General features: G+C 39.4%; 1 protein-coding gene across 1 annotated transcript in view; it reads right to left on the reverse strand.

Moving 5' to 3' along the window:
• Positions 1-14,738, reverse strand: part of mRpL35 (mitochondrial ribosomal protein L35) — an 81,011-nt gene that overhangs the window by 56,570 nt on the left and 9,703 nt on the right. Inside the window, exon 2 of the mRNA XM_067143175.2 lies at positions 5,514-5,646. Within this exon, the coding sequence (XP_066999276.2) occupies positions 5,514-5,646 (133 nt within the window). The remainder of the gene's footprint in view (positions 1-5,513; positions 5,647-14,738) is intronic.

Below are 14,738 nucleotides of genomic sequence, written 5' to 3' on the forward strand. Positions count from 1 at the left end.
TCAGACCATTCTCTATATCAGTGATCAAAATACAAGCAAACGTTCATTCATTCCAGGACCCATGACAAAATAACAAACTATCAACATATGATGCTGAATATCTAAAAACTTAGCATTAAAAAATAGTCTTACTAATATTATTATTTTCTGGATATAGGTAATTTCCCAAGTTGCTGAAATGTACTTTTTTGAAAATGAAGAAAAGACACGCAAAATGCCAAAAAGTTTGAAGTTGTGATATGTAATACAACACCAATAAAATAATGTAGTGGAAATTCAGAGATTGCTGATATGTTAAAATTAACATTGTGTAGAATAATGCTGATGTCATTAAAATGAATAGAATCTTATAGGCAGAGTATACAAATTTTAAATTACACTTTCACAAAGGTCAGTGTCTGCGTTAGGCCGTCAGTGTCTTGTGATGCTGTTTGAGTGTGTTTGAGTCATCAGTCCACAGATTGGTTTGATGCAGCTCTCCATGTTACCCTATCCTGTGCTAACCTTTTCATTTCTACGTAACTACTGCATCCTACATCTGCTCTAATCTGCTTGTCATATTCATACCTTGGTCTACCCCTACCGTTCTTACCACCTACACTTCCTTCAAAAACCAACTAAACAAGTCCTGTATGTCTTAAGACGTGTCCTATCATTCTCTCTTCTTCTAGTCAAATTTAGCCAAATCGATCTCCTCTCACCGATTCGATTCAGTATCTCTTCATTTGTGATTCGATCTATCCATCTCACCTTCAGCATTCTTCTGTAACACCACATTTCAAAAGCTACTATTCTCTTTCTTTCTGAGCTAGTTATCGTCCATGTTTCACTTCCATACAATGCCACGCTCCACACGAAAATCTTCAAAAACATCTTTCTAATTCTTATATCAATGTTTGAAGTGAGCAAATTACTTTTCTTAAGAAAGCTCTTCCTTGCTTGTGCTAATCTGCATTTTATCTCCTCCTTACTTCTGCCATCGTTAGTTATTTTACTACCCAAGTAACAATATTCATCTACTTCCTTTAAGACTTCCTTTCCTAATTTAATATTTCCTGCATCACCTGCCTTTGTTCGACGGCACTCCATTACTTTTGTTTTGGACTTAATTATTTTCATCTTGTACTCCTTACCGAAGACTTCGTCCATACCATTCAGCAGCTTCTTGAGATCTTCTGCAGTCTCAGATAAAATAACAATATCATCGGCAAATCTCAAGGTTTTGATTTCCTCTCTTGGATTGTGATTCCCTTTCCAAATTCCTCTTTGATTTCCTTTACTGCCTGTTCTATGTAAACACTGAAAAGGAGGGGGGACAAACTGCAGCCTTGCCTCACTCCTTTCTGGATTGCTGCTTCTTTTTCAAAGCCGTCAATTCTTAACACTGCAGACTGATTTTTATACAGATTGTAGATAATTCTTCGTTCTCGATACCTGATCCCAATCACCTTCAGAATCTTAAATAGCTTGGTCCAATCAACATTATCGAATGCCTTTTCTAGATCTACGAATGCTACGTACATGGGCTTGTCCTTCTTGATTCGATCCTCTAAGATCAGACGTAAAGTCAGGATTGCTTCACGTGTTCCTACATTTCTTCTGAAGCCAAATTGATCTTCTCCCAACTCAGCTTCAACTTGTTTTTCCATTCTTCTCTAAATAATATGTGTTAAAATTTTGCAGGCATGAGATACTAAACTAATGGTGCAATAGTTTTCACACCTGTCAGCACCTGCTTTCTTGGGAATAGGTATAACAACATTCTGCCAAAAATCGGATGGAACCTCTTCTGTCTCATACATCTTACACACTAAATGGAATAACCTTGCCATGCTGGTTTCTCCTAAGGCAGTCAGTAATTCAGAGGGAATGTCATAAATTCCAGGTGCCTTGTTCCTATTTAGGTCGCTCACAGCTCTGTCAAACTCTGACCTCAAAGTTGGGTCACCCATTTCATCAGCATCAACAGCCTCTTCTTGTTCCAGAACCAAATTATCTAAATCTTCACCTTGATACAACTGTTGGATATGTTCCTGCCATCTTTCTGCTTTGTCTTCTTTCCCTAGAAGTGGCTTTCCATCTGAGCTCTTAATATTCATACACCTAGATTTCCTTTCTCCAAAGGTTTCCTTGATTTTCCTGTATGCAGCATCTACCTTTCCTAGGACCATACAACCTTCAACATCCTTGCACTTCTCCTTCAGCCATTCTTCCTTAGCTACCTTGTACTTTCTATCCACTTGATTCTTTAATCGCCTGTATTCTTTTCTGCCCTCTTCATTTCTACCATTCTTGTATTTTCATCGTTTATCAATCAGGTCTAGTATCTCCTGAGTTATCCACCGATTCTTAGTTGATCTTCTCTTCCTTCCTAACATTTTTTCAGCAGCCCTGTTGACTTCATTTTTCATGACTATCCATGCTTCCTCTATTGTGTTTCCTTCAGCCTTTTCATTTATTCCTTTTGCAACATGTTCCTTGAAGCAATCCCTCACACACACTTTTCTTTCAACTTGTCTAGATCCCATCTTTTTGCATTCTTTCCTTTCTTCAATTTCTTCAGCTTCAGATGGCATTTCATGATCAACAAGTTGTGGTCAGAGTCCATGTCTGCTCCTGGGAAAGTTATGCAATCCAACACCTGGTTTCTGAATCTCTGCCTAATCATAATGAAGTCTATTTGATACCTTCGAGTGTCTCCAGGTCTCGTCCACGTATAAAGCTGTCGTTTGTGGTGTTTGAACCAAGTATTGGCAAGGACTAAATTATGATCAGTGCAGAATTCAACCAGCTGACTTCCTCTTTCGTTCCTTTGTTCCAATCCGAATTCTCCTACTGTATTACCTTCTCTTCCTTGGCCTACCCCTGCATTCCAGTCTCCCATCACAATTAGATTCTCGTCACCTTTTAAATATTGTATTAAATCTTCTATCTCTTCATATGTTCTTTCAATTTCCTCATCATCCACTGAGGTAGTAGGCATATAGACCTGCATTATTGTGGTGGGCACTGGTTTGGTGTGTATCTTGACGACAATAATTATTTCACTATGCTGGTCCTGGTAGCTTACCCGCTGCCCTATTTTCTTACTCATTATTAAACCAACTCCTGCATTTCCTCTGTTCGATTTTGTGTTGATAATTCGGTAGTCACCTGACCAAAAATCCTGTTCTTCCTGTTAACGTACTTCACTTATACCAACTACATCTAACTTAAGTCTATCCATCGCCCTTTTCAGATTTTCTAATCTACCACAACGATTCAAACTTCTAACATTCCATGCTCCGACTCGCAGAATAACGATTCAAACTTCTAATATTCCACGCTCGGACTCGCAGAATGTCAGTATCCGTCTTCCTGATGATCGCCCCCTCTCGTGTAGTCCCCACCTGAAGATCCGAATGGGGTCTAGTTTACCTCCTGAATATTTTACCCGGGAGGAAGCCATCATCAGTGCATCATTCATACAGAGAGAGCTGCACGTCCTCGGGAGTTAGTTACGGCTGTAGTTTCCCGTTGCTCTCAGCCGTGTAGCAGTATCAACACAGCTAAGCCATGTCGAGTATTATTACAAGGCCACATCAGTCAATCATCCAGACTGCCGCCCTTGCAACTTCCGAAAAGCAGCTACCCCCCTTTCGATGAACCATTTGTTAATCTGGTCTCTCAACAGATACCCATCCGATATGGTTGCACCTGCGGCTCGGCTATCTGCTTCATGGGACACGCAAGCCTCCCCACCACGGCAAGGTCACATGGTTCGTCGGGGGGGGGGGCTTGTAATGCTATAAAACTCAATTGTTTAAAATTACCATTTGACAAACCTAGAAATGAGTACTGGAGCAACCATGTCTTATAATATTATTAGCTAAAAATTAAACAGAGTGGATCCAATAATGTCCCATTATGACATTGGTTTTCATAAGCCTGCCAGGTTGTATGACATCAGTAGTTGTCCGGCCATGGAGCAACACACATTATGCTGCATGCTATGCATAAATAAGAAGAAAGTCACATTTTGTGAAAGTTTCATTTTAAATTTTCATAGTTGGCCTGTAAGATTCTATTAATTTTAATGACATAAGCATCTGTCACAATGTTATATTAACATATCAATAATCATCTGAATTTCCCACTACATTATTTTATTGGTGTTGTATTAAACATCACAACTTCAATCTCTTTGGTGTTTTTTTGTCTATTATCTTAATTTTTAAGAAAGGACTTCTCAGCAAATTGGGAAATTATATCCGTAAAATAAAGTATTTTTTAATGCTAAGCTCTATGTTGACAATTTGTAATTTTGTCTGGGGGTCCTGGAATGTATGGGTGTTTGTATGGTTTTTTGATTACTAATGAAAAGAATGGTTTTTTTTTGCAAAAACATGTACAAATAATATAGATTAACTTTGTCTTTGTGTCTGTAATAAATATTGACAGGGTGGACCCGCTAAGAACCCGTTGTGTTATTTAGTTTCATAGTCAATCCAGTTTGGCGTATGATAGCCAAGGTGTTCTTTAGTGTCATCCTGTTTGTGTAGGCCACACTGTCGATGCAGTTTACTGCATTTATCTGCAGGGCCCTCTGCACTGAACACTTCATCAGAAATGTTCAGTACTACTGGACAATGCCATTCTCCTCCGTGATAATGCTCCTGTCAGGGACCATTATGGCAATGGAGGTGGGAAGACTTAAAACACATCAGTCCCTGTAATGCGTTTTACAGTATATTGGTGAAAGGTGGTATACATTTATGCAACCAATACTGCCAATGGTATTAAACTTCTTTCCCATACTTGGCAATGAAGTAGTGAAGCCCTGGTGGACTATTTTAAAGGACGTTAGCTGTTTGTAATGAATTTTTGTATTCAGTGTGTGCATAATAAAATACTACAATACTGCGGTCTATGTGTGTGTATCTTTCAACTGCTCCCCTGCCACTGCTCCTGTATCCCAAACCCATTTGATAATAATAATAATAATAATAATAATTTCATGTGGCTATTTCTAGCCGAGTGCAGCCCTTGTAAGGCAGACCCTCCGATGAGGGTGGGCGGCATCTGCCATGTATAGGTAACTGCGTGTTATTGTGGTGGAGGATAGTGTTATGTGTGGTGTGTGAGTTGCAGAGATGTTGGGGACAGCACAAACACCCAGCCCCCGGGCCACTGGAATTAACCAATGAAGGTTAAAATCCCCGACTCGGCCAGGAATCGAACCCGGGACCCTCTGAACCGAAGGCCAGTACGCTGACCATTCAGCCAATGAGTCGGACAACCCATTTGATGATAGCAATGAGATGCACACTACCTTGGCCTTCCAATGCAAAACATTGATTTTTCTTGCTGCAGCTTTATTGAATGTTATAAAATAGTTATCATGACTTATGAAATGCCCTCCTTCCCTGTCTGAAACCTGTGAGCAGTCTCAGAGAAAATGGAGAAGTTACAAATAGGCAAGAAAAGAAATAACACATCTTGAAATACTAAAAAATAAAGGAAAATGTACTCACTGTAATAAGGGTGGAGCTGCAACTCTTGATGCAGACCAATGACTCAATCCATAACAGCTCAGAGAAGTCTGAAGGGGAACAGCTGGACTTCTTGTAGAAATTCTGCCTGTATTAACACCCACTATTCGAACACCTGAAACACAAAGGTATGTTAGATTGAAACTTTAATCAAGTCAATATTCATTCATTTGTCAGGGCATTTCAAAGGCTTAATTTGATACAGATAGCTTTGTAAAATGGAACTGATACAACAATGATATTAAAATCTTATATATTCATTTAACACAAGGAGCTTTGACTAGGTGAGCAAGTCATTTTAGTTCTCATGGGCACATGGTTATCCCAAAGTAGATGTCTTATGAGGCTGTAGAAGTTGAAACTGTTAGCCACTCTGTTTGCTATTTCATTATCTGCAGTACCCCTGCTGGAAATCATGCTGCCTAGGTATCTGAATACCTGTACATATTGAATGTTTTCACCTTCAAGCTTTATGTGGCAGCAAGTATCTTTCCTACTCATTTTCAGAGCAACAGTTTTTGTTGTGCTAACTTTCATCTGATACTGTTTGAACTTAGCTACCCATTCACCCAGCCTAGTTTGTGCCTACCAGCATTTCTTCCAAACAAATAAAAAAAAACATTAACTATTGTAACTACATTGTAAGTGCAGAAGCCCTGCAATGAAGGGGTCAACATAACTTGCACAAAATCAATGACAAGAGGAGATTACAACATGCTGTCCTCTATGGTTGGGCAATGAAAAAATCTCAAAGACAGCACTGATGTTAAACCTCCAGGTAGATTTATAGAAGGGTACTAAACACCTGAATCAGATGGATGTCCAATGGGTTGAAGCTAAAATCCTGGCAGTGGATCACATTAAATGGAAATATCTCATTGGCTGATATGCTACTTAGAATGGGAGAAATCAAATTTAAGTAGGAACAAAATGAAGAAAAATTCAAGAAACAAGAATAAATAGGCCTACGTACGTACAAGCTTAATTTATGCCAGAAATTATTCACTTCAGCATATTCCTTTACTTCATCCATAACAAAGGAAACTGGACAGCCTTCACCAACTGCTATCCAAGGACTTGATATATTATTCTCCTTCAGTAGAGCATTTCTTGGAACAAGTGATCAAAATGACAACAGAAACGTGTTTCTTAGGCAAGACTCAACTACACTGAAAAATGGAAGTCAATTTTTGGAGAAAAGGAGATTGAAACATTGGCACAGCATTCTAAGAACCAACTTGTCGATTCTACCATGGACTTTATGAAAGTAAAGAATAGCACACTACATCAATGATATGAATTCAAGGTGCTTGGCGAGGGGATGACGTTGCTTTTGAGCAAAGTTGTGTAAAAAAACAACAACATATTTCCGAGTTTAGATAAGGTGCTTCATACTGTGTCAGTGGTGTTTCTCATGAGAGAAGGTTTAGTTTAATGAACTTAATAAATAACTATTTGAGGTCCTCAATGAGGTCAGATAGCATTAATTTTTTTTAAAAATTTGTGTGGCTATTTCTAGCTGAGTGCAGCCCATGTAAGGAAGACCCTCCAATGAGGGCGGGCGGCATGTGCCATGTGTAGGTAACTGCGTGTTATTGTGGTGGAGGATAGTGTTATGTGTGGTATGCGAGCTGCAGGGATATTGGGGAAAGCACAAACACCCAGACCTCGAGCCACTGGAATTAACCAATGAAGATTAATATCCCCGACCCGACCTGGGACCCTCTGACCCAAAGGTATGCTGACCATTCAGCCAATGAGTTCGACGGACAGCATTAATAATTTAATCTTCATTAACATGAATTACCCATCATTAGAGAATTTTGATCCAATCAGAATAGCGAGAAATTGGTTTTGAAGTGCTCAAACTACAAGAGTTGTGCGTAGACATAAAGCACACAAAACACAAACTACTGCCTTGTAAAATTTCACTTATATTGCCTTCATTTGCTGTATTCTTTGAGAGATAGACTGTACTCCAAGTTTTTATTCCAGTTAATTATAATTTAAGGCCAATGCATGTAGGCCTATGCATCATTCTCTATTTGTATTATTCTGGTGCCTGGTTTCCAGAACTGGTATCTAGGTCATAAAACCTTCTCATGAGCTCTGCTTCCTGCAGCAAGTATCATTACCACTGGCTAAAATTAATGGAATATGGCATCTCTCATAAAATTCAAGAGAGATAGGTTTCATTACCTACTACCAAACGACAAACATTAGTAAATAATGCCTATAATGCCTTTGCTGTTAGATCAAGTCTGACACGAAAGAGTCCTCACTCCGTGGGGGCACACTCCCTCAGAGAGGCTCTATGATATGTGCCCCTGATGTGTTAGACTAATGGGTTTTGACTTTTTTAAATTCCTTTTACAAGTTGCTTTATGGTGCACCGACACAGATAATTATTATGGTGATGATGGGGCAGGAAAGGGCTAGGAGTGGGAACTAAGTGGCCATGGCTTTAATTAAGGTACAGCCCCAGCATTTGCCTGGTGTGAAAATATAAAACCACAGAAAACCATCTTCAGGGCTGTCGACAGTGGGGTTCCACTATCTCCCGAATACTGGATACTGGCCGCACTTAAGAGACTGCAGCTATCGAGCTTGGTGGTTTTGACATTAGCCAGCACATATGCAGACTGCAGACCAATAAAGAAAGAGTCTTCAGTAGCTGAGAACAGTTGGCAACAATCTGTAGAAAGTAACTAAGCTACTAGCAACAAAAGACATTCATTCTGCAGCCAGCACCAGCATGGTAAGTTAGGTAAGGTGGCAAGTTAGAAAGAAATAAGATCAGAATGGAAAAGTAAATGAATATTACATTTTAAGACCATGTATTTCAAATATCTGAGTTTGAAGAGAGTAAAAAGTGAGCAAGGAAGATCGGATAAGGAAGATAAAAGAGAATCAATACTATCCCCTTAAACACGATTGACATCCGTCTCATTGTTGCACATGCTTGTACAGGATTTTGTCAATGCTGATATGGGAAAGTTTTCAGATAAAGAATGTTGTGGCCATGACTTTCATTAAGCTACAGCCACAGTATTTGCCGGGTCTGAAATTGTGAAACAGACAATGAAGTTCAAGCCACTGTCTTCCAAATGGAAGTTTACAGGTACACAACTCATCATCGAAGTTGCTTCGTGGTTGCTGCATGCCTACTCCTGAGTGTACTATATTCAACGAAGGATATTCCTAATAACAGAGTTTCTCAGATGCGAATGAAAGGATCTAACAGCATGTCAAAGCACTTTTTTTTATTTTTGCTATTTGTTTGGGGTGTCGACCTATAGGGATCTTTTGCCCATACTTGCACCATATGATATGAACCTGCATGTAATTAGAATTGCGGAAGTGTAGTGTGTTGAATGTGAGGAAAGGAATGTTAAGGACGACACAGACACCCAGTCCCCAGGGCAGGGATATTAATCATTTACAATTAAAAAACCCTGACCTGGCCGGGAATCGAACCCGGGGCCGCCGGGTGACAGGCGGACACGTTGCCCTCTATACCGTGGGGCCAGAAATGTCAAAGCACTTGTAGTCTATGAAATATCAGAACAACTAAGAATCAAACTGATACTGTACTGAAGTAATAAACAGATCTCTTCATCACGTACTTGCCTAGTATGCCAATGTGCCCATTCAGAAAACTGAAAGGATTTGCACTCAATTCCCAATAGGTATACCTCTTTGGTTTGTCCTGTTTACACGTCAATCACCACTGATCTGCATTTAGGGCAGTCGGCCAAGTGGCAGATTCCTTATCTGTTGTTTACTTAGTCTTTTCTTAAACAACTGCAAAGAATTTGGAAATTTACTGAACATCTCCCTTGGTAAATTATTCCTATCCCTAACTACTCTTCCTATAAATGAATATTTGACCCAATTTGTCCTCCTGAATTCCAACTTTATCTTCATATTCTGATATTTCCTACTTAAAAAAAAAACAACAGTCACACTGATTCGTCTACTAAAGTCGTTTCATGCCATTTCTCCACTGAGAGCTTGGATAATCCTGTGGTTGAGGATGGTAGAATAGCACCCACGGTATTCCCTGCCTGTCGTAAGAGGTGACTAAACGGGGTCCCAGGAGCTCCTAACCTGGGAGCATGGGTTGACGACCACGGGGCCCTTAGCAAGTCTTGACACTGCTTCAACTTACATGTGCCAGGCTCCTCACTGTCATCTATCCTATCTTGGTCAACTCTTGTTCATTTCAGACCCCAATGGTATTAGGTCATGAGGCCTAGGGTATCTTTCACTTTCATGCCCTTTATGCTCCTCATCTTTCTTTGGCCAATACCTTCATTTTTCAAAGTGTAAGGCCTCTTCCATTTTTTTCACACAGATTAGTGTTATGTAGAGGATGGTTGCCTAGTTGTACTTTTTCTTAAAATAATAATCACCACCACGACCCGACAGATTGGAACATACTACAAATAATACATTTCATTGTTATGATCTGTATTGAAAATTACTATGTATGAGCAAGCATTGAACAGGTGGACCCTCAAATTATACTTGCTCATACATACTACTTAGTCGAGCAATTCGCCTCCTTTCGCACAAGTCTTCCCAGCCTAAACTTTACAACATTTTGTAACACTACTCTTTTGTCGGATATCACCCAGAAAAAATCAAGCTGTTTTTCTTTGGATTTTTTCCAGTTCTTGAATCAAGTATTCCTGGTGAGAGTCCTATGCACTAGAACTATACTCCAGTCTGGGTCTTACCAGAGACTTACATAGTCTTACCATAAATACTGTTCCCAACGTTTAAGTAAATTGACATAAAAGGGTTAGAGATATTTTAATATCCTAATAACAAGTGTTACATAGATGCATTATGAACCATAACCACAAATAATTATTCAAAATGGCCACCATTTGCACGCACACAGGAATTAAGTCTTTGTGGCCACTCATCAATGGCATTATGCAACACATCAACTGGAAATTCTGCAACTGCCTTCTGAAGAGACTGCTTTAAGCTTTCAATATTGGAATGTCTTTTCTTGAAAGCCATCTCCTGAAGGTTGGACCACAATTTGTAGTCGAAAGGGTTTAAATCTGGACTTGCAGATGGCCAATCTGAGGTGGAAATGAAATCAGGAACATTTGCCTCCAACCACTGCTGGGTTGCCCATGCCTTGTGCGCTGGGGCTGAGTCTTGCTGGAAGCTCCAGTTCTGTCCATGGAAGAGGGTGTTGTTGAAATTCTTGACCAGTCCCTCAAGCACTGTCTCCTGGTACACTTTAGCTGAAGTTTTGACTCCCTTTTCACAGAAATGGAGCTCCGTTGTGCCCTCGAAGCTCACACCCCACCACACCATAACTGATGAGGGATGATGACCCCTCTGGATCCTTGGAGCCTTTTCACCAGTTCTCTAGAGGAATGGGCATATACCCTGCTGTTTTGGGCATTGAAAGTCTCCTCAACACTGAAAATCTTTTCATCCGTAAACAGGATTTGACGATGACAATTAGCCGTGTAACGTTTAAGTAAGCGCTTTGATTTTAGGAGCCTCTGGCGCTTCAGTTCATCTGTCAGGAGATGTCCTTTGCGTCGTTTGTAAGCATGGAGTCCCAGGTCAATGCATAACGTGCGAGACATAGACATTTTTGATATCTGTAACTCACGAGCCATCACTGACTGTCTCCTTACCGGATTTTGTCGCACATGAGCCGCCACTGCATTGATGAGTTCTGGCGTTCGTACTGTGCGTGGTCTTCCTTGCCGCGGGCGATCTCTCACAGTTCCAACCTCAAAAAATCGATTTATAGTGCGGTAAATAAATTTCTTACTAATTTTCAGCTTCTGGAGGGTTTTGAAAATCTCCCCTGGTGGTTGCCCTACCTTGTGTAACACTATCACGGCCACACAATTCTCATACTCCCCCCATTCCATCTTGAAAACTTCAAACTGACAACTACACACTTCTGCAGCTCAACCAACAATGACTCACACCTCACGATACCGGTTTTGTAGCCGCTCTCTCGTTCGGGCGGAAGTACAGCCACCCTCAAAAGTTGGGACAATATTTATGGTAAGACTGGGTATATGCCCTCTCCTTTACATCCTTACTACAACCCCTAAATACCCTCATAACCATATGCAGAGATCTGTACCCTTTATTTACAATCATATTTATGTGAATACCCCAATGAGGATCTTTCCTTATATTAACACCTAGATACTTACAATGATCCCCAAAAGGAACTTTCACCCTATCAACACAGTAATTAAAACTCAGAGGACTTTTTCTATTTGTGAAACTCACAACCTGACTTTTAACCCCATTTATCATCATACCATTGCCTACTGTCCATCTCACAATATTATCAAAGTAATTTGCAGTTGCACACAACCTTGTAACTTATTTATTACTCTATACAGAATAACATCATCTGCAAAAAGCCTTATCTCTGATTCCACTTCTTTACACATATCATTGATATAGCCTACATAAGAAAATATAAAGGTCCAATAATACTGCCTTGAGGAATTCCCCTCTTAATTATTACAGGGACAGATAAAGCTTTGCCTACTCTAATTCTCTGAGTTCTATTTTCTAGAAATATAGCAACCCATTCAGTCACTTCTTTTTCTAGTCCAATTTCACTCATTTTTGCCAGTAGTCTCCCATGATCTACCCTATCAAATACTTTACATAGGTCAATCGTGATACAGTCCATTTGACCTCCTGAATCCAGGATCCTGCTGGAATCCTACAAGTTGAGCTTCAGTGGAATAACCTTTCCTAAAGCCAAACTGCCTTCTATCAAACCAGTTATCAATTTTGCAAACATGTCTAATATAACAGAAAGAATGCTTTCCCAAAACTTAGATGCAATGCATGTCAAAACTGACTGGCCTGTAATTTTCAGCTTTATGTATATCACCCTTTCCTTTATACACTCTCCATTCATTTGGTATAGCTTCTCCATGCAAACAATAATCAAATAAATACTTCAGATATGGTACTGTATCCCAACCTATTGTCTTTAGTATATCTCCAGAAATCTTATCAATTCCAGTTGCCTTTCTAGTTTTCAACTTTTGTATCTTACTGTAATGCCATTGTTGTCATAGGTAAATTTTTTAACACTCCTTTAGTATTAGTCATCTCCTCTATCTGGACATTATCCTTGTAATCAACAATCTTTACATACTGCTGACTGAATACTTCTGCCTTTTGAAGATCCTCGCATACACAGTCCCCTTGTTCATTAATGATTCCTGGAATGTCCTTCTTGGAACCTGTTTCTGCCTTAAAGTACCTATACATACTCTTCCATTTTTCAATAAAATTTGTATGTCTGCCCATTAAGCTCACCATCATGTTATCCTTAGCTGACTTCTTTGCTAGATTCTATTGCCTAGTAAGTTCCTTCAATTTCTCCTTACTTCCTTAAGCATTTCTAACTCTTATTTCTTTCCAGTCTGCACCTCCTTCTTAGTCTCTTTACTTCTCTGTTATAATAAAGTGGATCTTTACTATTCCTTACCACCTTTAAAGGTTCAAACCTATTTTCACATTTTTCAACAATTGCTTTAAACCCATCCCAGAGTCTGTTTACATTTTTATTTACAGTTTTCCACCAATCATAGTTAGTTTTTAAAAACTCCCTCATGCCTGTTTTATCAGCCATATGGTACTTCTCCCCTTCCTTCCTTTCCCTCTTGCCGCCTACCAACCGTACCCTGTACATTGCTTGAGGGAGACCTACCTTCATTCCTGTCTTTCATCAAAAGCCTTAATATCTTCCTCAAACTGAGTGAGGAGTTGGCTATGCTGTTTGAGTCACGTAGCTATGAGCTTACATTCAAAGATAGCAGGATGATGGTTTGCTGTGGTTTCCCTTTTTTACACCACGCTGCACTTTAATTGAGCCCACGACTGCTTCCTTCCACATCCTACCTTATCATTGCCATAAAGTATTGAACCTCTTCCATTTTCTTTTTGGTGTTAAGAGAGGATGGTTGGCCAGTTGTACATCCTCTTAGAACCACCACCACCACTACAAGTATTGTTATGTGCACTTTTTAGATAAAACTAATACTTCTTGATATATATGGAAGTTTGGGAAAATATAATAATGTAAATATCCCTGGTATTTTTTCCCATACTGTAAAAATGTACAAAACATAAAAGGCTTGAAAATACAATTTTATTATATGTACAGGTTCTCGATACAGCTATTATTAATGGAGAAATTTGACATTTTCTATTGTGGTGCCATTAATATTGCTATACCAGTCTAAACTAATCAAGTAATATATAGCTTAGTGCACACATCAGCTATTCCTAAACTTACAGTAAATACAGAGTTTACAGAAATTATGCTGAGCTGTTCCCCCTTGCTGTCGATACAAGTAAACAGATGGAAAAAATTAGCTGACATTTGTACATCTGATCCAAGGTAAGTAAGAGGTATGAGGCAAACATTTTAAATGTACAGACAAAATAATAATTTTTTTCTCTATATAATTCACATCTTTATTAGAAAGGTCATCTCTTACACATAAAAATTAAATGCTGTCTGCTAGCAAGTTGCCTCTTGCTCGCCATTTGAGGTGTGAGTGTTGCTCCAGCTGTTAAATGGATCAACTTTCCTTCTATTACAGATTTGTGACTTTTATGCTAGAGCGTGATTCTTGCTGGCTTCATTATTGTGGAATCCTTGAGCAGTACCCAGTATTTATTTCCTCTGATATATATATGACTAGCTGATGTACCCGTGCTTCGCTACGGGATTCTCAGAAAGACTGACTTTGTGGTTTTCCTAATCTGAAATCAACACAGGTCATTACAAAAACGTAAGTATGAATGTAGCGATTAAAAGCAATGCTATCACATAAAATACTAGATCAAATAGAGAGCCGCATGTTTTATCACTTTTAACGAACAGTGCTGCGGTTAGATTGCGGTGCCAATCTAATAGTCCAAAGTTCCAGAGCTGGTATGACCAGGCCGCAGATTGCCATCAACACTCATCTGCCATTATTCCACTAAATATGCACACTGTTCATTCCAATCAGTGCCTCAGAGTAGGGATTGAATAGCCCGAATGCTATGATGATCCAGTGTGTTACGTACCAGTAGTATCAGAAAATTTATAAACCAGGGGAATGGCATGCTAAAGAAGAAAGTTATCTAACTCCCCACCTACTTCCCATCAATATTCAGACAGGCTGT

Source organism: Anabrus simplex, chromosome 3 (genome assembly GCF_040414725.1).
Source record: "Anabrus simplex isolate iqAnaSimp1 chromosome 3, ASM4041472v1, whole genome shotgun sequence".
Taxonomy (NCBI): domain Eukaryota; kingdom Metazoa; phylum Arthropoda; class Insecta; order Orthoptera; family Tettigoniidae; genus Anabrus; species Anabrus simplex.